The sequence below is a fragment of the Penicillium canariense genome, assembly GCF_028826845.1.
Source record: "Penicillium canariense strain IBT 26290 chromosome Unknown utg000003l_segment0_segment0, whole genome shotgun sequence".
Lineage (NCBI taxonomy): Eukaryota > Fungi > Ascomycota > Eurotiomycetes > Eurotiales > Aspergillaceae > Penicillium > Penicillium canariense.
Window position 1 is genome coordinate 3773241 of NW_026622730.1, and position 22067 is coordinate 3795307.

Below are 22067 nucleotides of genomic sequence, written 5' to 3' on the forward strand. Positions count from 1 at the left end.
AAGATCTTGAAACTCGTCAATCGACCAGCAAGTGCCCAGTCGCCGAGGTGGAGCTGGGCCTTATCGGCAGCTCCCAAGGCGGTCACGAAGGCGGACCCGCTGATATTCCCCGAGCCAAATTTTTTTTCTTCAGCGTCCGCCAAACTGCAGAAGCCGCGCATTATTTGCAGCGAAATCTTTCACCATGGCCGGCTCAGCGAAGAAGGCGACCAAGAAGTTCGAGAAGAAACATCTTAAAGATACTCTCGAGCGGCGCAAGGACTCGGCCAAGATCAAACAGCGCCACCGCCTGAACGACAAGCGCAAGGCCCAGAGTGCCAGCCGCCGCGATGCCGAAGATGACGAGGAAGCGAACCCTGAGGAGGTCAAGAAGCAGAATGCCTTTGCAGAGATGAACGTTGATGACTTCTTTGCTGGTGGCTTTGACATTGCTGATGCGACCGACGGCAAAAAGAAGGCCAGCAAGAAGGATGTGACTCCCACAACTGGCAAGCGCAAGCGCTCTGCGAATCAGGCGCAGGAGAATGAAGCGGGCGAAGATGGTGCCGCTAGCGACAACGACGATGACAGTGCAAGCGACGCCAATGCATTCGGTGAGCACAAGGATCAGCTTGAGGCTTTGAAGGAGAAGGACCCCGAGTTCTACAAATACCTGAAGGAGAACGATGCGGAGCTGCTCGATTTCGGCGACCAAGGCGATCTTTCGGAGGTGGACGAGTTGAGCGAAGGCGAGGCGCCCGAGGAAGAAGGCCCGGCCAAGAAGAAAAAGAAGAAGGCTAAGAAGGAGGAAGAGGAAGAGAAGGAGCAAGAGCAGGAGGTTATCGACAATACCCTGACCATAGAGATGGTCAAGAAGTGGCAAAGCTTGATGGAAGAGCAGCATTCGATCCGGGCTATGCGTCAGACTGTTCTGGCGTTCCGCGCCGCAGCCTCTGTCAATGATGCCGAGGCACCGGAGCAGAAGTACACCATTTCGGACTCCAATGTTTACCACCAGGTTCTTGTCACAGCGCTGAATGTCGTACCCAAGGTTCTGGGACATCACCTTCCTGTCAAGGAGACTGCCTCAGGCAAGATTAGGGTCTCCCTGGACTCGAAGAAGTTCAAGACTCTGACTCCCCTGATCAAGTCTTACACTTCTTCCATCCACCATCTTCTGGTCAACCTGTCCGATGCATCAACTCTGAAGCTGACCATTTCGGCAATGGAACCCATGCTCCCCTATCTGCTTCAATTCCGCAAGGTCCTGAAGACCCTCATCAAGACCGTCGTCGGGATCTGGGCTGATGTCTCTACCGTCGATGCCACTCGGATCACTGCATTCCTCTTGCTCCGCCGCCTCATGGTCCTGGGTGACCCCGGCATTAGAGAGACTGTGCTCAAAGCCACATACGAGGGCGTGGTCAAGGGCAGCCGTAATACCACCGTGCACACTCTGGCAGGTGTGAACCTGATGAAGAACTCGGCCGCCGAGATCTGGGGCATCGACCAGAACGTCTCGTATACGACGGGCTTCAGCTTCATCCGGCAATTGGCCATGCATCTGCGCAGCAGCATCACCAACACCTCCAAGGAGTCATACAAGACCATTTACAACTGGCAATACGCGCACTCGCTCGATTTCTGGTCGCGTGTGCTCTCCCAACACTGCGATGGCCTGGTTGAGGCCCAGACTGGCAAGCAGTCTGCCCTGCGCCCTCTCATCTACCCCGTCGTTCAGATCACCCTCGGTGCTATGCGCCTCATTCCCACGGCGCAGTACTTCCCGCTCCGCTTCCAGTTGACCCGCGCTCTGTTGCGTATCTCTCGCGCCACTGGCACCTACATCCCCCTTGCATCCTCGCTCATTGAGGTTCTTACCTCGGCGGAGATGCGCAAGCCCCCCAAGTCCAGCACCCTCAAGCCCCTCGACTTCCACACTGCCATCCGCGCGCCCAAATCCTACTTACGCTCGCGTGTTTACCAGGACGGTGTCGGCGAGCAGGTCGCTGAGCTCCTGTCGGAGTTCTTTGTCCTGTGGTGTAAGCACATTGCTTTCCCCGAGCTATCTGTTCCCGTCGTTGTTGCCCTCAAGCGCTGGTTGAAGCAGGTTTCCGCTCGGAACGGTGGCAATAAGAACGCCAAGATCAACCAGATGATCCTGCTTCTTGTGCAGAAGGTCGAGGCCAACGCTCGCTGGATCGAGGAGCGCCGCCTGAACGTCTCGTATACCCCCCGCAATCGGACCGAGGTCGACAAGTTCCTCAAGGATGTTGACTGGGAGTCCACACCGCTGGGTGCTTTCGTTAAGACACAGCGGAAGCTGCGCGAGGAGCGTGCTGCTATCGTCGAGGAGGGCCGCCGCGAGGAGGAGAAGCGCCGCGCAGAGGAGAAGAAGCGCGATGGCGAGATTGAGATGATGAATGAGTTTGGCAGTGATGATGATAGTGATGAAGGCGAGGGCGAGGGGGAAATGGAGAGCGAGGACGAGATTGAGCTCGAGGATGAAGATGAAGAGGAGGATGAGGACGAGGATGAGCTGGAGATGGAAGAGGAGTAGTTCTTTCCCTCCATTCCCAATCTCCTTTCCTTCTTCTGTATATTCCATCATAAAAGAATCTCGGCGTCTATTTGGCTTCTATGCAAATGCATGAATTGAATATTATTCTAGCACATCGAATCGTGCACGTAGAGCAGCACCCTCTCACTCCGCCAAGTAAAAGCAAATCAGAACATGTCTATCGAGACAGCAGGGTATCTCCTAGCAATGCAAGCGATGCCATGTCGCAAAGGCATTCTATCAAATATCAAATATCAAACTGACCCAACGGGCATCCGCTCCGGACCACAAGCCCTCGTCCTGTCCCTCCGCAACGCAGCATCCTCCTCCTCCGCCCACGCCAACGACTCATTTGGCAACATGATAGCCTTATCAATCGCAACGGGCAATCCGCGATGCCGGCCCCGCAACGCGACAGCCGCAAGAATCAACTTGCTGATCGTGTGCCAGGCCCCGCAGAATGACGAGTTCTTGCCCGGATAGCCCACGCTCACCCCAACGCAGCCGTACGCAGAGACGACCTCGAAGATGATATTGAACGTACTGAAAGCCACGGGCTGGGCGTTATAATGGTCGGCCTCGGCGATTGTAATGAGTAGCACTGCCAGGGCGATCCACCAGATGTCGTGGCTAAGCTGGGAGCGCACCTGTTGGTGGACGAAGTAGCCTCGTGAGGATTCGGAGAGGCTGGGCCGGCCCAGGTGGTACCGGACTAAATCCACAATGACGTTGCTGCGGCTGGTGTGTGCTGGAGCTTCGGGGGTTTCATCGTCCGCGTAGATGCCGAGTGAACGCTCTTCGTAGACGTTCGTGTTCCTACAAGTTGTCAGATCAGTTTTTGTTAGGAGAAAGTGGGCAGATGGACTTACCGGATTGTCACCAGCACTGGGAATGCGGAGACATACTGGCTGGATGTTAGTTTGCATGCACATTGTGCTATGACTGAGCACAAAACTCACCATCATGAGGACTAGACAAGTTCGTTAGTTGGAGACTCGATCTGAGGAGCTAGTAGAGTAGTGAATGCGGACTCACCATAGAGAGCAAGCAGGCCTTGCCGTAGATCGGCAATAGTCACCACGTAGAATCCACCAGCGCGGACAGCTATATTCAACAATCAGCCGGGTTTAACGCCCCTCCGGAAGGTTAATTTGGCGAACCCAATGCCTGGAACAACCCATCCAGTACTCGATACTCAGTTGGAAGCGCCTCGATCTCTTTGTTTCCAATGGACAAGAGCTCAAACGCAGCCCAGTCAATTCCGTTCAGAACAATAATTGTCGCGAGAAGGTACCATGTATGCCGGGCGGGGAAAAGATTGGTGTATACCCTTCTTGGGTGATCCAGGATGAAACCAAGTGTGACGCGCCACGAGTTCCAGGATGGCGTGTTAGGCAGCATCATTCGCATGGTCCAGATGATGAAGCGTAGGAAGCATGGATAGAGAGTATTACCGGCGAGCATGAGCATACCCAGGGTGAGAAGGGGGTAGGCACTGCGAGCTATTGGTTAGCTTTATGAACCAAGTAGCTGCTGGATGGTCAGAGCACGTACTTCAGTTGCAGGGCGGTCATGTTCTTATCCAGAAGGGACATGCCGCTGTTGACAAAAGCAGACACTGCAAAGAAAGCACCCGTCCAGAACGGTGAGAGTCCATTGACTCGGGATACTTCTGGGTGATTCGCCTCTAACCACCCGCCCATACCGACAATGCCAATGACGAGAAACGTGACAAAGTACAGCGAGACGATGACCGAGAGAAACGAAACAGCCTTGTACTCGACTCCGCCGAGTTCCTCGCGTTCAGCGGATGTCAGGCCGTAGAATTGAGAATTGCGCGAGATGAATCCCTTCGAGGAGAAGTATTTCTGCGTGCCCCGGATGATGCCCTTGAATGCAGATGCAGATCGCGAGGACTCGCTGGTGTCCAGTGGTAATGGCGCGACATCGCGAGGGTGGTTGTTCAGATCCGGTCTGGCACCGACACCAGCCATGGGGAAGACCCGATGATGGTGGTGATGCCGGCCTTGGACGTCGCTGAGGGTGATTTGTTCGTCATCAACCCATTGGGTCTGTACATGACGGCACGCGGATGTTTCCGCTTGGCCTTCTTGAATGCTCACTGTAGCTTTCAGCTGGCCTCGGTTGTCCAGCTCATTGAGGGCATCCGGCGTTGCGCTCTGCAACCCCAACGCGGACGCACGACGAGAAGCCTCACGCTCCTCCGAGACATGTTTCAGCTTGTCTTCGAATGCCCGCTTGCGCACTATGAGAACAGTGCTCGAAATGAGAATGGGAGATCCTAAGATCAACAGAATGAACAGGATAACCTGCTGGAAGGAGTTTAAGGTTGATAGATCGACCTGTTGCACCAGATTAACCTTTGCCCCCAAATCGGAAAATAAACTAGCAAGTAAAAAGCATACCGTGTTCAACCCAGCTCCAGTCATGGCACTAACACACAAAAAAATCGCATCCACGTAAGCCACGCTCTGCCATGGTGTAGACGTCAAGTAGAAAATGATGCTGCTCACTAGACATGTCACGATAAAATAGACATAGTGCAGCGTGAGGAAATTAAATGGCGGGAGCAGCGCCATCATGGCCCGGCCCATCGGTCCTCGCCATCTGCGCGCTTAAGAACGACATTAGCAGGGTGGCCCAACAGCATGTATTGTTCCTTCGGGAAAATGAGGGCGTTTAGATGACGGAGATAAAGAAAGCGAGGACATACGGATCAGCATCGCACGAATCTTCAATCCGACAGCAAGGAGGGATCTCGACCAGTCTGAAAAAAGAAACAAATCCAATGAAAATGGGACTGGCCCCCCTCGTGCGACTGGACCTGTCGGTGAGGCAATACTGCTCGTTGTTCTGCAGTTCTGCAGCCCGGATTCAGCAGAGCTTTTCACCCTCGCCCAATTGTCGGGTCGCCAATACGAAGCAAAACGCGAGCAACCACTACGGGCCCCAGGCGTATTGAACTAAAATCGCGACACTGCGAGGGACCATGGCTGAAGTTGCGCAGAAGGGGAGAGGAAAGGGGAGGGGGGTTGCACAAATAGTCAGACAGCCAAGATGCGTAGATCAGGCAAGGGCCAGGCAGTGTGTGTGTGTGGTTTTTGGGACTGGGAGGCTTTTTTTTTCTTCTTCTTGCATCAGCGATGCCCCACTTGGTGCCGCTGTCGCGCAATGGGTGGAGGAGGAAGAGGAAGGGTGGTTGCAGAGTTGTATAGTTAGGTAGTACCTGTATAGAACTCTCGAAAGAGAGCGTGAGAGCGAACTAGGAACAGAAATACACAGCGGTTATGAGGGAAATTGCATATTGAGGACTATCTGGATCGAAGGAGATGCAAATAGAAGACGGTGAGCGGAGAATTCCTGGGCGGGCCGAAATAGATCCTGGGCGCGGCGTAGGGCTGGACGGAGTACATGGATAATTGAATGAATTCTAGACGTGTACTAGGGGCACTTTCTAGGCACCCTGTACTTAGTATCACTACTACCTAGCTACATGATCAATTAGGGTTGAGCTCAAGGCGGAAGCCAGCAACTACTTTCGTCAAGTTGGGAAAATAGTAGGCTACAAAAAACTTGAAACTATGTCCGAGAAGCGAGGAGAGACAGTACAGTATGTATTATGTACTACACATAAAATATCGTATGATACATTCTATGAGCCACAGCCTTCATTCCCTACTCCTCACGTCTCCAATGCCCACTTTTCCCCCCCTGCTTCTCCAACAACCGCACGCCACCAATTATCATCCCCTTATCTACGGCTTTAAGCATATCATACACCGTCAGGGCGGCGCCCGTTGCAGCCGTCATAGCCTCCATCTCCACGCCGGTCCGGCCAAAACAGCTGACAGTGGCAAGAATCTGCATAGAGCCGTAGTCCTCGGCATTTTTTCCCTCAGGTCCAACAAGCTCCACACTGACTTCGACGCCGGTGATGCCAATTCCTGGATGGCAGAGCGGGACAAGGTCAGGTGTCTTTTTGGCAGCCATGATGCCTGCTATGCGTGCAACACTGAATACGTCGCCTTTATGTGTGCCTTGGCCCTTGCGGAGGAGCTCCCATGGTCGGGTGTTGGAGAAGGCGACGTCGCAGGCCGCTGTCGCGAGCCGTTTTGTCTCGGGCTTAGAGGTGATTTGAGTCATGTGCACAGTTTGTGATGGGGTGAGATGTGGGAGATCGGGATCGGACGCTGTTGGGAGAGCATGGGATTGGCTCGAATGTTCATCGTCTGACGAACACTTCTCCCGCTTCGGCGTGAATCCCTTGCTATGATATAGACGGGCTTGGGAGGACCCTGACGAAAAGGGGAGGATGTGTGAAGGCATCTTTGTCCATGGGGTTGAGGCTGTTCGCAAACTACTCAAAGACAAGGATCCTAGTAGCGCTGGCTTACTATCTATTCGCCTATCAGCATAGGAAGTAAAGATCAAAAGTTAATCCCAAACCCAAACATGATATTGATAAATACAGGATTTCCGAAAGGTAGATGTAGTATCTTTGATGACAATAGGTATTCAATCCAATTTTCCATGGACATATCCAAAGGTCGTAAATTCATTCCAATCATGAGCATGACCGAGATAAAGGTGAAAAAAAGGAACAGAACAGAAATTAGGCCTACCCACCGATAAGAATCATGGGCCGGTTCTTCATATTTTCCAACTGGCCCATGCCTGCATGCTTGGCCTTCTTGCGCTTCACAGCCATGCCGATGATGTTGAGAATCTCAAGCTCGCGCTCGTTGACCAAGGCTCCCTCATCGCTCAGCCGAGCCGCATTCTGCACCGTCTCCATGAGTTGCAGTTGTTTGGCTGCGTCTTCATCGATGGGCTGTCCGTCATTCTCTTTGCGGATGATATCTCGGAGTGATACCTCGGCATTTCCAAACAAACAGACCTTCAAGTTCCCATCGCTGGTAATCCGCAGCCGGTTGCAGGTACCGCAAAAATTGTGCGTCATGCTCGTGATGAACCCTACACGACCCTGGAATCCAGGGACTTGGTAGGTCTTGCTAGTATCATTCTTGTGATCCTGCACCTTCTCCAAAGTGGGGTATTTCTCCCGAATCACGGCCAACATCTCCTGGTACGAGAACATCTTGCCCTGATTCCATTTGTTCCCGTCAAAGGGCATGTACTCGATGAACCGCACCTCGATGGGCTTCTCGCGGCCCAGCTCGACGAATGGGACGATCTCGCGATCATTCATGCCCCGCATCACCACGCAATTGATCTTCAACTTGATGCCCGCGCCGACCTTGTTCATTTCCAGAATCCGGTCGATGCTCTTCATCACCGCCTCAAAGCCCTTCCGTCGGGTCATGATCTGGAATTGGAAGGGGTCCAGGGTGTCCAGGCTCAGATTCACACCGGTGAGTCCGGCTTCCACCATGAGATCAAGCTTGCGGTGGAGCGAGATCCCGTTCGTCGTCAGGCAGAGCTCGCGCAGGCCATCCCGTCGCAGTTTGCCGATAGCTTGCATCAAGGGGACGATATCTTTGCGCACGGTCGGCTCCCCGCCCGTTAGGCGGATCTTTGTCACACCCTGCGAGACAAAGAGCGATGACAGGTAGACGATCTCCGGGGATGTGAGTAGCCGCGCGGGTGGCGACAGCTCGATCCCTTCCTCTGGCATACAGTACAGACACCGTAAATTGCACCGCTCGGTAACGCTAATCCGCAGGTAATCATGTTGGCGATGGAACGAGTCGGTCAGGAATTCGGAGAACGGTTTCGCGGACTCAAGCGCCGTGACTCGGGGGGAGGAAGATGCATGGTGCGGGTGAGACGGAGATCTCTCGGCGGGCGCGGGGACGGTTCGTGTGGCAGAGATGGGAGTGGTGCTCTGCAACCGTGTCTGTGCAGCAACCGAAGCCCAGGATACGGTGATCCTGGGGCGCGATAGGACCCGCTTGCACAGCATACCCGCCGTGTATTAGTTTCCAGAGGCTTGGGGGAGCATGGTGGGAGTCGTGGGGTATAAATGAAAAGAGTAAAGCGAGAGTGAGGGGCTGGAAGCTTATCGCACAGGCCGCATGGACATTCCTCGGGCGGTGAGGAGTCGGGACTCGCCGTGTGGGCGCCTTGCCTCGCTGGCTGCGGCGGGGCCTGCCGGGGTCAAACCAGCGCCCATGGCCAGTTACATTTGCCTACTTTCATGGTGATGACAATTCGCATGCTACAATACCGTGGATGATTGGGAATTACCAACCACAGTGTCCCTCTTATTGGATGGCTCAGTGCTGAAGCATCTTCTGCACCCTCTTCACTAGGCTGTGTTCAAACTGCTCCACGCCCGTCGACTGCTCGTTCAGCTTGCCCCCCTTTAGGACATATACGGACCGGCGTCGAGTGGTGAAATTATCCGTTTCTTCCTCTTCAAGGCCCTCGAAATCTTCATCAAGTTTGTGCTCGCTGTCCCGCTTGCCTTCAATTACGGACCGCACGAGGAAACGGTCGTGCGAGACGAGGATAATTGCCCCATTAAACGAGGAAAGTGCCGTGGCAAGAGCAGTCACGGTGTGAAAATCCAGATGGGTAGTGATCTCATCCAGGATGAGTAGGTGTGGTGAATTCCATACAATTCTCGCCAGTGCAAGACGGACGAGTTGCCCACCTGATAGTTTGGCCACAGGCACATCAGAAGCAATGCGACCGGCCAAGCCCATCGACGAGAGCAGGCCTCGAATAGCACCTTCATTGAGATGATCGTTCGTCTCGGCCATCAAAAGCCCTAGCGCGGTTAAACCGGGTTCGCCTCGACCGCGCTCCTGCAGCTCCTCGACGGAATGCTGACCATAGTAGCCCACCTTCAGGCGCGGATGGGTCGAGACCTTGCCCTTTGATGGCGGAATTTGGCCGTTCAGAATGCGGATCAAGGTAGTCTTGCCAGACCCATTGAGTCCCATGATACCCACGCGGTCGCCAATATGCACCACGAGATTCACGTCAGCCAAGATGACACGGTCGGCCTTCTTATATTGGAAAGTGAGCCCTTCCAGAGACACCAAGGGACCCGGAAATCGCAGCTCCGTCGCATCCGGTAGCGCCATCGACGCGCCCCTTTCGTCCTGCGGGACCTCGATCTCTGCGCGGCTAGATAGATGATACCCGACTAGATCACGGTTCAGTTTGAATCGTCCGCCATTGGCATTCACCTGCAGGCCCATCCGGTCATCGACTTTCTTTTGCCGCGACTTGGCTTGCCGCAGCTTATTGTCGTCGTTGGTCTTCTTGCCAATTTTCATATTCTCTCGGATACTGGCTTCCATGTGCGCAATCTGTCGGTCTTGGGCTTCTTTCATGCGTCCCCAATACAGCTTCTGCTCTTCAAAGTCCTGCTCGTAGGCAGCCAGATTTCCACGGAAGTAAGTGAGCTTTTGATCCCGCAAGATTATGATCTCCTCGCACACAGCATTGATAAAGTCTCGATCGTGGGAGACTAGAACTATGGTTGTTTCAGATGCATCGCGTAGTTGCTGGAGGTAATTTTCCAGCCAAACCACTCCTAGAAGGTCCAGAAAGTTGGTCGGCTCATCGAGGATCATGATGTCGGGGGATTGGACCAGAACGCCCGCGAGCATGCATCGCATTCGCCAGCCTCCGGAGAGGGTGGAGACCTTTTTTCCCAGGTTTTCTTCTTTGAAACCAAGACCCAGGAGAATTCGGCGGGCTTCTTTCTCCACGTCTGTGAGTTTCATCTGAGTTCAGGTTAGATCGGGTGGTCAGTAATATCGGAATGGAAACTCACATCTTCGAGCTGTGATTGTAAGGTCTGCAGTGTCTCTACTGCAGCTTGTGTATCCACCTGGACGGCCTCCGCATCAATAGACCCGAGATCTTGGACAAGTCTGGTTAGAATCAGAATTAGCTTTTGAACCATTTCCATCCCACCCTTCTCTGTCTCACCTTTCTTTCGAGGACTCTATATTTGCCTCGGCCGCCTTGAGTTCCTTTCTTGCCTGCAGCCCTCTCGCCCCGCTCTTCAGGTTGGCATTTTTCTGAGCCAAGAATAGTTTTTTCCCCGCTTGCTGATATTGGATCTTGCGAATAGCTTTCACCGGTTCCAGCGGGTCTTCTGTGTCGAAGCTTTGGGAAAGAACTGGCTTCTTGGTTAGCCAGGGAAAAGCCAATACCATGAAGGCTCTATATATCCTTACATTCTGCTGTACGAGCGGCCTCATTTCGAGTTTCGTCGCTGCTAAGCACTGCCTCCAAGACGGTCTTGTCTAGCTTGAGGCTCCCATAGCCCTCTGATTCGTCTTCTGCATCCGTTTGTTGTAGAATCGCAATGCGGGTGACGTGAGGTATGCCGGGAATGAGCTTATCGGCCATGGCCCGCAGGAGTGCTGAAAGCGAGGATTAGCAGATCTAATAAAGCTCAAGAATCGAATGCTCTTACTGGACTTCCCCGTCCCATTTCGACCTAACAGGCCATAGTGGACACCGCCTTTGAGACGGAGGTGACCGTCGGAGATGAGCTCTTTCCCAGCCGCCTTCGCCTTGGACTTCCCCTTGAGCTTTGATTTAGAGGTATCGTCTATGGAGTCAGATGTACCAGAGGTGACAACTATACCGAGACCCTCCACGTCAATCTTCAGGGAGATAATTTGCAAACGTCAGAGTTGGGGGTTAATTTTCTATCGGACGACGGCGCATACCTCGGACGAAGGGGTTTCATCCAACAGGTGAAACCGCGTCTGCTTGCAGGTTGCAAGAATAGTTGGTGCAGATGTCATGATACACTCTTCACCTTCAAGTTCCGTTGTCAACGGTGGTCGCGTGCAAACAATCTGAAGATTGTGGCTGATTCGGCTTCATATAGGAGTGACGGTCTCAGTGCGGATAGCCTCGGTTCCCAATTGAGTTCCCGCCACCAGAGTTAGATGCAGGATATGTGTCATGGAGGAAAGAGTCATTGCCAAGCCATACGAAGCGAGGATCGCCCACAGTTTATCCCCAATCAATGGACCCTGGCGAGAATGCGCGACTGCTGGCTTGTCGCGTTTCTGGTGGTCGGGGTCCTAATGCGGTTTAGTTCGGGGCCTCAGGCCGCCAATGTGCGTTCGTTCCAGTCGGTGAGGGCCCCCCTGCAGAATCAGATGCATCTGGAAAGCTCGAATTGAAAATTTGCGTTATGTGTCATTGGAGAGAACTTGCCTTCTATGGCGGCAAAGGGTGAATCAGGGCTTGGTTAATCGAAGGGAGGGGCGGTGATTATTTAGGTCTGGGGTATGTTTACATTATACACTTCAGCAAACTAGTCCAAGGCGCGATTTACTTACTGGGCAATGGCTAGTCCACTTCACATAGAAGAACTGTTGCTTTGTAGGGAACCTGCGCTTGCCAAGTGTTTCGTTGAACGCTGCCACCTTCTTTGAAGCTTGTAGTCAGACTATTATGAGCTCTAACTTCATCAATCTCTCACGAATTGCATGTTATATAATGTAGTGGTAAGTTTATGCACCGAGGCTTCCAATAGCAAACCAGAAGGGGAACGTGAATGGACCAGAAAGGAAAAGTACACAAAATTTACAAATGAAGGCAAGGATGAAACAATAGACAGTTCAGCGTCCCCATCTCCTTCCCCATTTCCATCTCGCTCGTGGTCATCCTCTCCTACCTCCAGCTAGTATATCACTTACTTAGTCCAGTTGAAGGTCTTGACCGATTTCTTTTAATGCACTGGCAATAACAACAACTTGGCTCCGCCTTGTTCAAGTTGTTCCAGAGATATTCTATCCAGCGATGCGTACGCTTCACCCTTGGAGCCAGGGTTTTATTCATGGACACTTTAAACAAAAACTCAACATCCTCATCCTCTTCATCACCCTTGTTTGCGGATGGGTTGACACCAAGTTGGCTAACATGCAGCGCAATCAATTGTAGAGCAGTGGCCACTTCGTGCCGGCGCCCGGGCTCCGCTCGCAGTGTGTCGCAAATATCTTTCAACGTATCTTTAGCACGGTCGCACTCTGGCACAACACAGTGGTATAGCTTATTACCACCTGCCTTGGTTATAGCTTTGAGGATACATATTTCTTCTGCAAGCTCATTGACTGAGCCAAGAACTTCTCCGATTCTAGCAGAGTCATCACGAAGGTGTCCACTACATCCAAAGATAGAGTTAGCTATAGAATCACGGGTTCCAATGAAATGCCCTAAGAAGCCTATTGGCTTCTTTGCCGATGGGATTGGGATACGACTCATGATTTCGGGAGCACAGTAGGAGATTGATAGGCGAGTGAGGTCTTAAGAAAGCTTGACCGTCAAGTAAATAGCTTTAACCAGACAACACAAAAGACCTTTAATTTATAATCCAGGTAGCCTATATTCATACTAATATCGAAAATTATCTTAACAAAGCCAATAATACACATCCTTGTATTCATTCATTGCTGTTACCATCTCCTTTGATTTGAGTCAAAGCATAAAATAAATGACTGGGAAGAAGATGGGCTTTGTCTTAATTCTCCAAATTCCTTGGAACATCGTGCATTGTCAGGCTGCCTATCTTTGTGATCGAGCTGTCCTAGAGTGCCTCGCCGCCTGTGGTAGAGTCAACTTGAATAATTACTGGTGCGTACATCTCTTCTGTATCCAAAGCTCTGCCTGGTCCTACTTGGAATTCTCAATGGTTCTCGGACCGCTTCTACACCCTACCACCTTCCTTCTTTTCTTCTCTAGAAGGTGTAAAAAAAGATCCATGTGCTATCCATCCACGTTCCTTGAAATTTCATTGCTGTCATTCTACCTTGATGAACACTCCGAGAGTCTGATTATCTCGCGCCGATGCGGCTCATTTGTTTCTCAGGTTTGACTTTTCACCGCATTCCTTGAGAAATGCTTCAATGCTGATTGGATTCGGACGACGCTGAAAGCTAAGTTCTGGGCTAATGTAGCTTAACTAAGACCACACCAACAGCATCGTGTGTAGGTAAGAACAGACCCATGAGGACTTTCATCTGGCCAGCTTACTCATGATTATGGAACACATTGTCATCAACTGGCCGGAGCCTTCTCGCACATGAGCTCTTATGGGTTCGTCCGTCGCCGGTCCGTAGGTGTGGACGGCTCGGCCGAACCGTCGGACAAAATGAGCTCGGTGGACGAAGCGAAGGCTTTCGACCCATAAACATGGACATATTGGGAACTATATAAACGCAGGATGTGGACTACAGATACGAGTGTAATAGCAATCATCTTTGGTCTTACTCACATCTATGATGGCCTCCAGGATCGCAAATAAAAACATCCTGCTTATTGGTGGTACCTCCGGTATCGGGTTTGCGGTCGCCAAACAAGCTCTCGCAGATGGCGCAAATATAACCATCGCATCATCGTCTGAAGAAAGAGTATCTAAGGCTGTTGATAATCTTCGCAAGGGAAACCTGGCCCGAAAGTCCGCAGTGCGCAGCTATGTTGCCGATCTCTCCGTCAAAGACAAATTGTATGCAACCATCGAAGATCTGCTCAAATATACTGCTGAGATCTCGCCCATTGACCACATTGTTTTCACGGCTGGAAACGTTCCCCCGATGGTTCCTCTGGCAGAGGCTTCTCTCAGTGACTTTGACGCATACCTAACTGTTCGCTTCTTCGGCGCGATGGCGGTGGGAAAATATGCGCCCAAGTATATGGTCTCGCATAAGAGTTCGTCCATTACTTTGACTACCGGGACTCAAAGCAAGAAGCCATCGGTCTGGTTGGCGCCGGCTGTTGCGGGCTCGATAGAAGGATTGATGAAGGGTCTAGCCATTACGTTAGGACCAATTCGTGTCAATGCTGTCTCGCCGGGCTGCATATTGACGGAGTTGGCTGATCGACTACCAAAGGAGATGAAAGAGGGGATGATTGAGAAATACACACAGCAGTCTCTTACGAACGATATTGGGTATCCAGAGGACACGGCCGAGGCGTACTTGTACCTCATGAAGGACTACTTTGCGACCGGGTCAACAGTGGCTACAAACGGAGGGGCTTGGCTGGTTTAAACAGTATTCGATAGTTCATTCATGAAATGTATACTTAAAAGGATCATTTGTACCTACCTTTCGGATGTCTTCGTGCTCAGTCCCTCACCACTTTTGCCCACTGAGTAAAACTGAGCGCTCCCTGAGTGGCCTGATTTTGGAAAGCTGCAAGAAAACTCTAAATGGCTTCTGAAAACCCCAGTAAGCTGAAGATTTCCCAATGCATCAAGCTTGCCAGGAACCCCAAAAGGCACTCTGCAGGGATAGTAAAACGCTTTTGTAATCCCGGTCAACTTCAATGAATTTAGTAGAAATAGTCTAGAGGTTTCGGCTTCTTTGCTCGCTTGTGGTCGCAATGTCTCAACTAATACGTTCGAAGTCCTCGCCCCTGTTTCATAATAATCTTCGTATAAGTTAATTTTTCCTCACAATTAACTCTTCGATAGAGATTATCAAGATGTGCTCCTGCTCGCCTCCACCAATCTATCCCTTTATTTTGCCTTTCCCTCATCACGCACATCCTACAAGAATACCCCACAGCCTACGGCGGCCGATAGCGGCCACTGGGAAAGTGCACAATTATGCATATTCTAAGACCGGCAGAAAGATTTAGATACCTGAATTACTATTACAACGCCTATATTAAATCATGTACAACTATCTCAACGGCCATTTACCTCGCTGTCGCTATAATGAAGCTATTTTTATGGTGTATCTTGGCCATTTCCGCTGATATCAGGTGGTGAGGTGCTATCTCAACAGCCATTTACCTCGCTGTCGCTATACTGAAGCTATTTTTATGGTGCATCTTGGCTATTTCCGCTGATATTAGGTGGTGAGGTGCTATCTCAACGGTCATTTACCTCACTGTCGCTATAATGATGATATTGAAACTATTTTTATGGTGCATCTTGGTCTATATTCGTCTACTATCGCCGCCGCCGCCTAAGCCGCTGGCTTCGTCGTGATAGAGAAGCTGCTCGCTTCCTCGATGAGGAAGATACTGTAAGAGATATAGCACCCTCTACTACTACTGTAGGAGCAGTATCCTCTACTGCTACTATTATAGTAGTATCCTCTGCTGCTACTACAGAAGTAGCACCCTAATCCGTATCGTAGTTAAAGAGCCGCTCTATGAATAGCTTATCCTCCTCCTTTTATTATAGCGCTATCTGTTCGGAGGACTGTAGGATCATAATGTGTATCTGATGTTTTCCCTTCTCTATCCGGAAGCGCTAGCAAAGTTTACTAAGGCTTCTAAATAGGAAGAGATTCTGCTTAGAGAGAAAGTGTACGATTAACGGCCCTTTCCCTCTATCTTAATGTGTGATATCCTCGGCTAGAAGGAACTGATCTCGTAGCCTCGTTTGGTATCCTAATTGCTGGAGTACGTTCCGATCGAGCTTTGAGACGAGGTCTCTCGCGAAGGATGGGATATCGACGATGGTCTCGGAGGAGGGGGAAATGTGAGAAACCGATACTAATAGATGAAATATAGGTTAGCTAGCTCCTTCTAGTAGTAGTAGTACTTACCCTGTAGCCGCTCTATCTCTTTTGGGCTCTCCTAGAGATAGAAGGACGCAGAGATATAAATCTCTTATAGTGGCGGCGGCGGCGGCGGCGGCGGTGGTAGTAGTGGTAGAGGGTGTCTTTCTCGTTGACGTAGATACGAGCTCCTAGCTGCGCTTACTGTGCTAGAAAGAGAGGAAAAGCGTATATTTAGCTACGCTGGTGCTGTAGTTACTGGTGAAGCTGTAATCACTGGTGAAGCTGTAGCTACTAGTATTAAAGGTATCGGTGTTAATAGTGTAGGCGTTAGAGTTACTACTATTAAGGAAGCTGCTGTTACCGTTAAAGAAGATAATATAGCTAGGATAGTAGTAGCTATAGCGTCCTATAGGGAGGATTATAGAGATGCTATTTCGAAGTGAGATTCGAGATTGATCGGGGCCTTTAATAAGCTACTCGAGGCCTTTGAGCTTAATATAAGACGTAAATTTAATTTTGAACTATGTCTTAGCTGTCTTAGCTATCTTAGCTATCTCGGCTGTTGGCGACTATAAATATATACTATGCGGCTTTATATAGACGCCTAGGATAGGCTCTTTACTAGATTCGTAGTAGTGTAATATACGAAGCCGAAGTGCTTTATATACCGCTCGGTATAGCTAGTCTCTTTCCCTATAGAGCTAAAGTAGTAGATCTTTAGGGTTAAAGCTAACGCCTATAAGTTACTACCTAATCTGCTGAAGCTATAAGCGGCACTATACTAAGGTCGTTGGTAGGAGATATTCTAAAGGATCCTATTCTTCTACGTCTTACTGTAGTCTTCGAAGGAGCTCTTAGTTAAAGGATTACTGATAATCTTGAACGTCGGTATAGTAGTAGTTTATAACTGGCTTCCCTAGGATAGTATTTAGCCGGCGAGACTGTCGCCGAATTAGATAAATATTCTACGTATTCGTATATAAGTGTATGCGAGCTCGGAGGATAGGTATATAGATAGTAAGAAGCGATATCTGCTCTAGAAGATACTACTTTAAGAAGATCCTATCGCGTTATAGTATATAGAAATATTCGTAGAAGAGGAAGGCGCTTAACCCTACGAGCTGTCCCTACTAGGATTTAATCCGTTGATTCTTAGTGCTTCGGCCGTAGAAGAAGTAGTCTTTTTACCGAAGATCTTTATTATCTGATGCTAACTAGCGAAGGGCTAGATACGTATTACTAAGTATTATTATTTCTGTACCTAGATTAGCGTATATAATACGTAGTAGAAAGCCCTTCGAAGCTACGTAGTCGAGATACTAACGAAGTACACTTACTGCTGTCCGAGTAGAGATTCCTATATATATCTATATAATAAGTCGAGAGTATCTATTAATAGCAGCATATATCTCGAATCTAAAAGGTTCTAGCTTCATATAACTATTAATATGCTATATCTAGTTAGGCCTAGGGTAAGTATAAGCTCCTCTCCGGCGTTAGAGGTCTGATCGACGACGTTTAATAGCTTTAGGGTTGATTATTTAGTAGACCTCCTAGATTCTATCTCTAGAGAAAGATTAGTATTAGCTTCGTGTCTACTCATCGAGGATAGGAAAGACCTTCTTATTAAGGATAGGAAAGACCTTGACTCACCGGGGATAGGAAAGACCTTAGCTACGAAAGAAACAGTATTATAGCCGCCGGCTATAGCCTTCAATATCTCTAATATAATCCTCTACAATCAGAATAGCCTCGATCTTAGCTTTCTGCCGCTTACGTTCCTTAGGATCGTCGACCCGAAGCTTTATTCTAAGCCGCTTACGAGCTCTACGAAGAGAGCGTTCGGATATAGGTATATCCTATCTCTTTAGCACTTAGAGAATCTCTTAAGTGCTTAGAGAGAGGAGAAGAAGCTTATGAATAAGCTTATCTATAGCTTCGGTTATCTCAGCCGTTCGACGGGGGTTCGCTAGGTAGATATTCTATAATTATAGGCGGTTATTAATTATACGCTTTATAACGCTAATACTATAGTTATTAAGCAGGGTAATACGAATAGCTTCAGCAGAGCGCCTAAGTTAGACGAGATCCTCGATCTCCTACCTATACGTATTAAGAGGGATAGGAGGCGTCATTATAGAGTAGCGCATAACGATAGTAACTGCGAGGGTATTCAGCGACGGCTACAGTAGGGCAATAGCGAGGGTATTCAGCGACGGCCACAGCGACAGCGATAGCGAGGGTATTCAGCGACGGCCACAGTAGGGCAACAGCGAGGGTATTTAGCGACGGCTACAGCGACAGCGACAGCGAGGGTATTCAGCGACGGCCACAGCAGGGCAACAGCGAGGGTATTCAGTAACGGCCACAGCGACAGCGACAGCGAGGGTATTCAGCGACGGCCACAGCAGGGCAACAGCGAGGGTATTCAGTAACGGCCACAGCAGGGCAACAGCGAGGGTATTCAGCGACGGCCACAGCAGGGTAACAGCGAGGGTATTCAGCGACGGCTACAGCGACAGCCACAGCAGGGTAATAGCGAGGGTATTCAACGCCTAGCGATATTGAGAGTTAGCAGATTGTATGGTATGAATAGCTTCAGCTTACCACCTAGGATTAGTGGTAAGAAATAGCGGTCAATATGGGGTAAAGTAGAAAGTGGAGAATCTATTTTTGTATGGGAAAGACAGTGTAAAGAACGATTCCTGCGTTACAGAGCGGTCCCTAGGGCGGTCTAGAATATGCCCAAATTGTGCACTTTCCCAGTGGCCGCTATCGGCCGCCGTACACAGCCGGATGTAACCATGGTCGGGATGTTTATTGGCAACCGTCGCAGATCCACCCGGAGTCCGGTCTTGGCTGCCGATCGCCAAGAGCACCTGATGAAGGCTTGGAATTTCTTGTCAAATAAGCATCCGGAACACTGCTTGGATATGGCAGATGATTCAACTAGATTTTGAGCTATTGATTTCAACGTCGTATTCCGACGGTACTGCCGAGTAGCGGGTAATCAGGCTCATTCCTGACGATGCTTATTGATGCAAGCAAAAGATTTGCTCATGCGAGGACGTGGCACTGTTTCATCTTGCCTAGACAATATTTAGAGGAGGGATGCCCTGCGGTGGTCAGGATGAAGGTAACACTACTTTCGTCAGTAATAAAAGTCTTCGTGAAGAGTAACAATGCGGTACCAAAAGTGGCTACTACCTCTACTGGCGGCAGGGGTTAGAGCTGCCCCTGCAAGCACCGCCAAAGACAGTGTCTCCTCAGTCGAGAAGAATGGCATCACATATACCGTCTTTGAGCATGCCGCGACTGGGGCCAAAATGGAGTTTGTCAAGAACTCGGGCATCTGCGAAACCACCCCAGGGGTTAATCAGTACTCGGGATATCTGTCCGTCGGGAGTAACATGAACATGTGGTTCTGGTATGTGTCACTATTAATTGATTGATGGGTTTTTTGTCTCACTATGATAGGTTCTTCGAGGCGCGGAACAACTCCCAACAAGCTCCTCTGGCCGCCTGGTTCAACGGCGGTCCTGGATGCTCCTCGATGATCGGTCTGTTCCAGGAAAACGGCCCCTGTCACTTTGTTAACGGGGACAGCACTCCCTCGTTGAACGAGTACAGCTGGAATAACTACGCCAACATGCTATACATTGACCAGCCCATCGGTGTTGGCTTCTCCTACGGCACGGACGATGTGACCAGCACTGTGACTGCTGCGCCGTACGTCTGGAAGTTGCTGCAGGCGTTCTACGCACAGTTTCCAGAGTACGAAAGTCGTGATTTCGCCATCTTCACTGAGGTAAGTCATCCTTTCCTGTCAATAAACAGTAACTAATTTGTCAGTCATATGGTGGACACTATGGTCCCGAATTCGCCTCGTATATTCAGGAGCAAAACGCCGCCATCACAGCCGGATCCGTCTCAGGCGAAAACATTAACCTGATCGCTCTCGGCGTCAACAACGGCTGGATCGACGCGGCCATCCAAGAAAAGGCGTATATCGATTTTAGTTACAACAACTCGTACACGCAGCTCATCGACTCTTCCCAGCGCACGAGCCTCCTCAGCGCCTACAACAACCAGTGTCTCCCTGCTATCCAACAGTGCGCAAAAACAGGCAGCAATTCCGCGTGTAAGAACGCGGATACTATCTGCTACAATAAAATCGAGGGACCGATCAGTAGTTCAGGCGACTGGGACGTCTATGATATCCGGGAGCCGGCGAATGATCCCTACCCACCTTCGACATACTCGACCTATCTCTCCAATTCCGCTGTTGTCAAGGCTATCGGTGCGCAGACTAGCTACCAGGAATGTCCCAATGCGCCGTATAACAAGTTTGCGTCGACTGGTGATAGTAAGTCTCCGTCTTCACCTGGTTATCTCGATGCAGTGAGCTGACCAAGCAGACCCTCGGTCATTCCTCTCTACGCTCTCTAGCGTGGTCAAGTCTGGTATCAACGTGCTGGTCTGGGCGGGTGACGCCGACTGGATCTGCAACTGGCTTGGTAACTATGAGGTTGCTAATGCAGTTGACTTTTCAGGACATGCGGAATTCAGCGCAAAGGACCTGGCACCATACACGGTCAATGGTGCTGAAAAGGGCCTGTTCAAGAACGTCGACAATTTTTCGTTCTTGAAGGTGTACGGGGCGGGTCACGAGGTCCCTTACTACCGTGAGTTCCTTGTCTCAGTTCAATTTGAACGAGTGCTAATTGATGTAGAACCTGAGACGGCGCTGCAGGCATTTGAGCAGCTTCTCCAGAAGCAGCCCATTGCCTCAACTTGAGGCTTGACCCCGGTGTGCCCTTTAATATAAAGGGATTGATATGGTTGATAGATTTATATACCAAAGACACATACTTTACCCAGAAGTTAGCACCCCATCCCGGTGTATGACCATGATCAATGCAGCTATAAATTGAGCAGAAAGAAGCCGGATATTGCCTGGTATCTCGTGGTCCACCATTTATCGCAGGTTTTGAGGACTATCAAGGTAGCATATCATCCCGATCGAGTCGCACCAAAGGTCTCATTCAGCGGCGCGGATACCTTCGACAAGAAGATTTTGTCCCTCAAGCGGACGCCACTGATCTGATCCTGTCCCTGAACTATTATCTATAATCTGTGAGCGTCCTGAGGGTTGATTCTATTCACTTTCAAGTATAGATACCTCTTGTGTAACCATGATCCCCTGCCCTTCCGCAATCGCGAGCATGTCCATCCGCACGCCATTCTGAGCGGCAATACGCTTAGTTGATATAATCCCATCATACCGAGTCCAGAGAAGAACCACAGCATTGGAGCCGGGGTAATGGTAAAACGAGTAAACCTGAGGCGATGGGCACTTAAAGTATATGGCTATGGAATCAGGGTCAACTTCCTTGTAAGAGTTCAGAAATTGGATCTCCTCCTCTGTAAAGTGAATGACCTGCGAATAATCGGGATTGGCTCTCGATATTTTCCGTATAGGAAGAGATTGAGATGGCTCGCACTTACTAGCTGTAGCAATTCACCCTCTTGTAGCGCCCTCACGGCGGTCTTAACGCCCTCTTCCACTGGCCACACTGGCCGGGCCATGTCACACGGGTGCGTGGGCGTGATGGACACAACCCTGCAGCGAGATGATTCTGCCATTCTCTCTATCACGGCCTCTGTGTCAAGGGCGAGTCCTGTCAAGTGGGCGCGGGGTGGGGGGAGTAAGCAAATATGATCCGATCACCTTCTGAAGGGGCCGGGCCAGCAAACACGTGTAGCTAAATAGACATCTATAGATATAACTAGTTGATAGTCACCTACGGATGAAACCCTATCCCCCACCATTCACGTCAAAATTATCTGCAAGATCAGATTCCAGAAACACGTAGGACACGACTGATCTACTTTCGCTGCTTCCACGTGAAATGTCACTAACATGGAGGAGTCAAATTGCTCCAGGTATTCCTCAACAAACGAAAACGAATAGACCGTCGGATTGGAATATAAATACTCTCTAGCATTTAATGTTCATGTTCTTGACCTGGGGGGGCGCGGATAGG

The 22067-nt window shown here is 50.2% G+C and overlaps 9 protein-coding genes across 9 annotated transcripts; 3 read left to right on the forward strand and 6 right to left on the reverse strand.

Annotated features, from left to right (window-relative positions):
• Nucleotides 1–184: 184 nt before the first annotated feature.
• N7482_006228 (mRNA-binding ribosome synthesis protein NOC2) lies at nucleotides 185–2539 on the forward strand (the record flags this gene model as incomplete). The annotated part of the gene is made up of 1 exon (XM_056688353.1): nucleotides 185–2539. One exon carries the CDS (start codon nucleotides 185–187, stop codon nucleotides 2537–2539), a length of 2355 nt encoding a protein of 784 aa, XP_056543908.1.
• A 254-nt stretch (nucleotides 2540–2793) lies between these two features.
• N7482_006229 (uncharacterized protein) lies at nucleotides 2794–4009 on the reverse strand (the record flags this gene model as incomplete). Its single annotated transcript, XM_056688354.1, has 5 exons — nucleotides 2794–3355; nucleotides 3409–3443; nucleotides 3499–3509; nucleotides 3575–3643; nucleotides 3700–4009. The coding sequence occupies 5 exons, from the start codon at nucleotides 4007–4009 to the stop codon at nucleotides 2794–2796; spliced, it is 987 nt and encodes a 328-aa protein (XP_056543909.1).
• A 71-nt stretch (nucleotides 4010–4080) lies between these two features.
• N7482_006230 (uncharacterized protein) lies at nucleotides 4081–5154 on the reverse strand (the record flags this gene model as incomplete). Its single annotated transcript, XM_056688355.1, has 1 exon — nucleotides 4081–5154. The coding sequence occupies one exon, from the start codon at nucleotides 5152–5154 to the stop codon at nucleotides 4081–4083; it is 1074 nt and encodes a 357-aa protein (XP_056543910.1).
• Nucleotides 5155–6235: 1081 nt separating this feature from the next.
• Nucleotides 6236–6886, reverse strand: N7482_006231 (cyclic pyranopterin monophosphate synthase; the record flags this gene model as incomplete). Its single annotated transcript, XM_056688356.1, has 1 exon — nucleotides 6236–6886. One exon carries the CDS (start codon nucleotides 6884–6886, stop codon nucleotides 6236–6238), a length of 651 nt encoding a protein of 216 aa, XP_056543911.1.
• A 292-nt stretch (nucleotides 6887–7178) lies between these two features.
• Nucleotides 7179–8483, reverse strand: N7482_006232 (uncharacterized protein; the record flags this gene model as incomplete). The annotated part of the gene is made up of 1 exon (XM_056688357.1): nucleotides 7179–8483. One exon carries the CDS (start codon nucleotides 8481–8483, stop codon nucleotides 7179–7181), a length of 1305 nt encoding a protein of 434 aa, XP_056543912.1.
• A 313-nt stretch (nucleotides 8484–8796) lies between these two features.
• N7482_006233 (ABC-F family ATP-binding cassette domain-containing protein) lies at nucleotides 8797–12769 on the reverse strand (the record flags this gene model as incomplete). The annotated part of the gene is made up of 9 exons (XM_056688358.1): nucleotides 8797–10260; nucleotides 10311–10410; nucleotides 10469–10661; nucleotides 10720–10908; nucleotides 10962–11154; nucleotides 11221–11365; nucleotides 11492–11583; nucleotides 11845–11942; nucleotides 12316–12769. The coding sequence occupies 9 exons, from the start codon at nucleotides 12767–12769 to the stop codon at nucleotides 8797–8799; spliced, it is 2928 nt and encodes a 975-aa protein (XP_056543913.1).
• A 1016-nt stretch (nucleotides 12770–13785) lies between these two features.
• Nucleotides 13786–14553, forward strand: N7482_006234 (uncharacterized protein; the record flags this gene model as incomplete). Its single annotated transcript, XM_056688359.1, has 1 exon — nucleotides 13786–14553. The coding sequence occupies one exon, from the start codon at nucleotides 13786–13788 to the stop codon at nucleotides 14551–14553; it is 768 nt and encodes a 255-aa protein (XP_056543914.1).
• A 4649-nt stretch (nucleotides 14554–19202) lies between these two features.
• On the forward strand, nucleotides 19203–20818 carry cp6 (uncharacterized protein; the record flags this gene model as incomplete). The annotated part of the gene is made up of 5 exons (XM_056688360.1): nucleotides 19203–19447; nucleotides 19498–19828; nucleotides 19873–20386; nucleotides 20439–20705; nucleotides 20754–20818. The coding sequence occupies 5 exons, from the start codon at nucleotides 19203–19205 to the stop codon at nucleotides 20816–20818; spliced, it is 1422 nt and encodes a 473-aa protein (XP_056543915.1).
• A 215-nt stretch (nucleotides 20819–21033) lies between these two features.
• Nucleotides 21034–21609, reverse strand: N7482_006236 (uncharacterized protein; the record flags this gene model as incomplete). The annotated part of the gene is made up of 3 exons (XM_056688361.1): nucleotides 21034–21147; nucleotides 21203–21460; nucleotides 21529–21609. 3 exons carry the CDS (start codon nucleotides 21607–21609, stop codon nucleotides 21034–21036), a joined length of 453 nt encoding a protein of 150 aa, XP_056543916.1.
• Nucleotides 21610–22067: the final 458 nt, after the last annotated feature.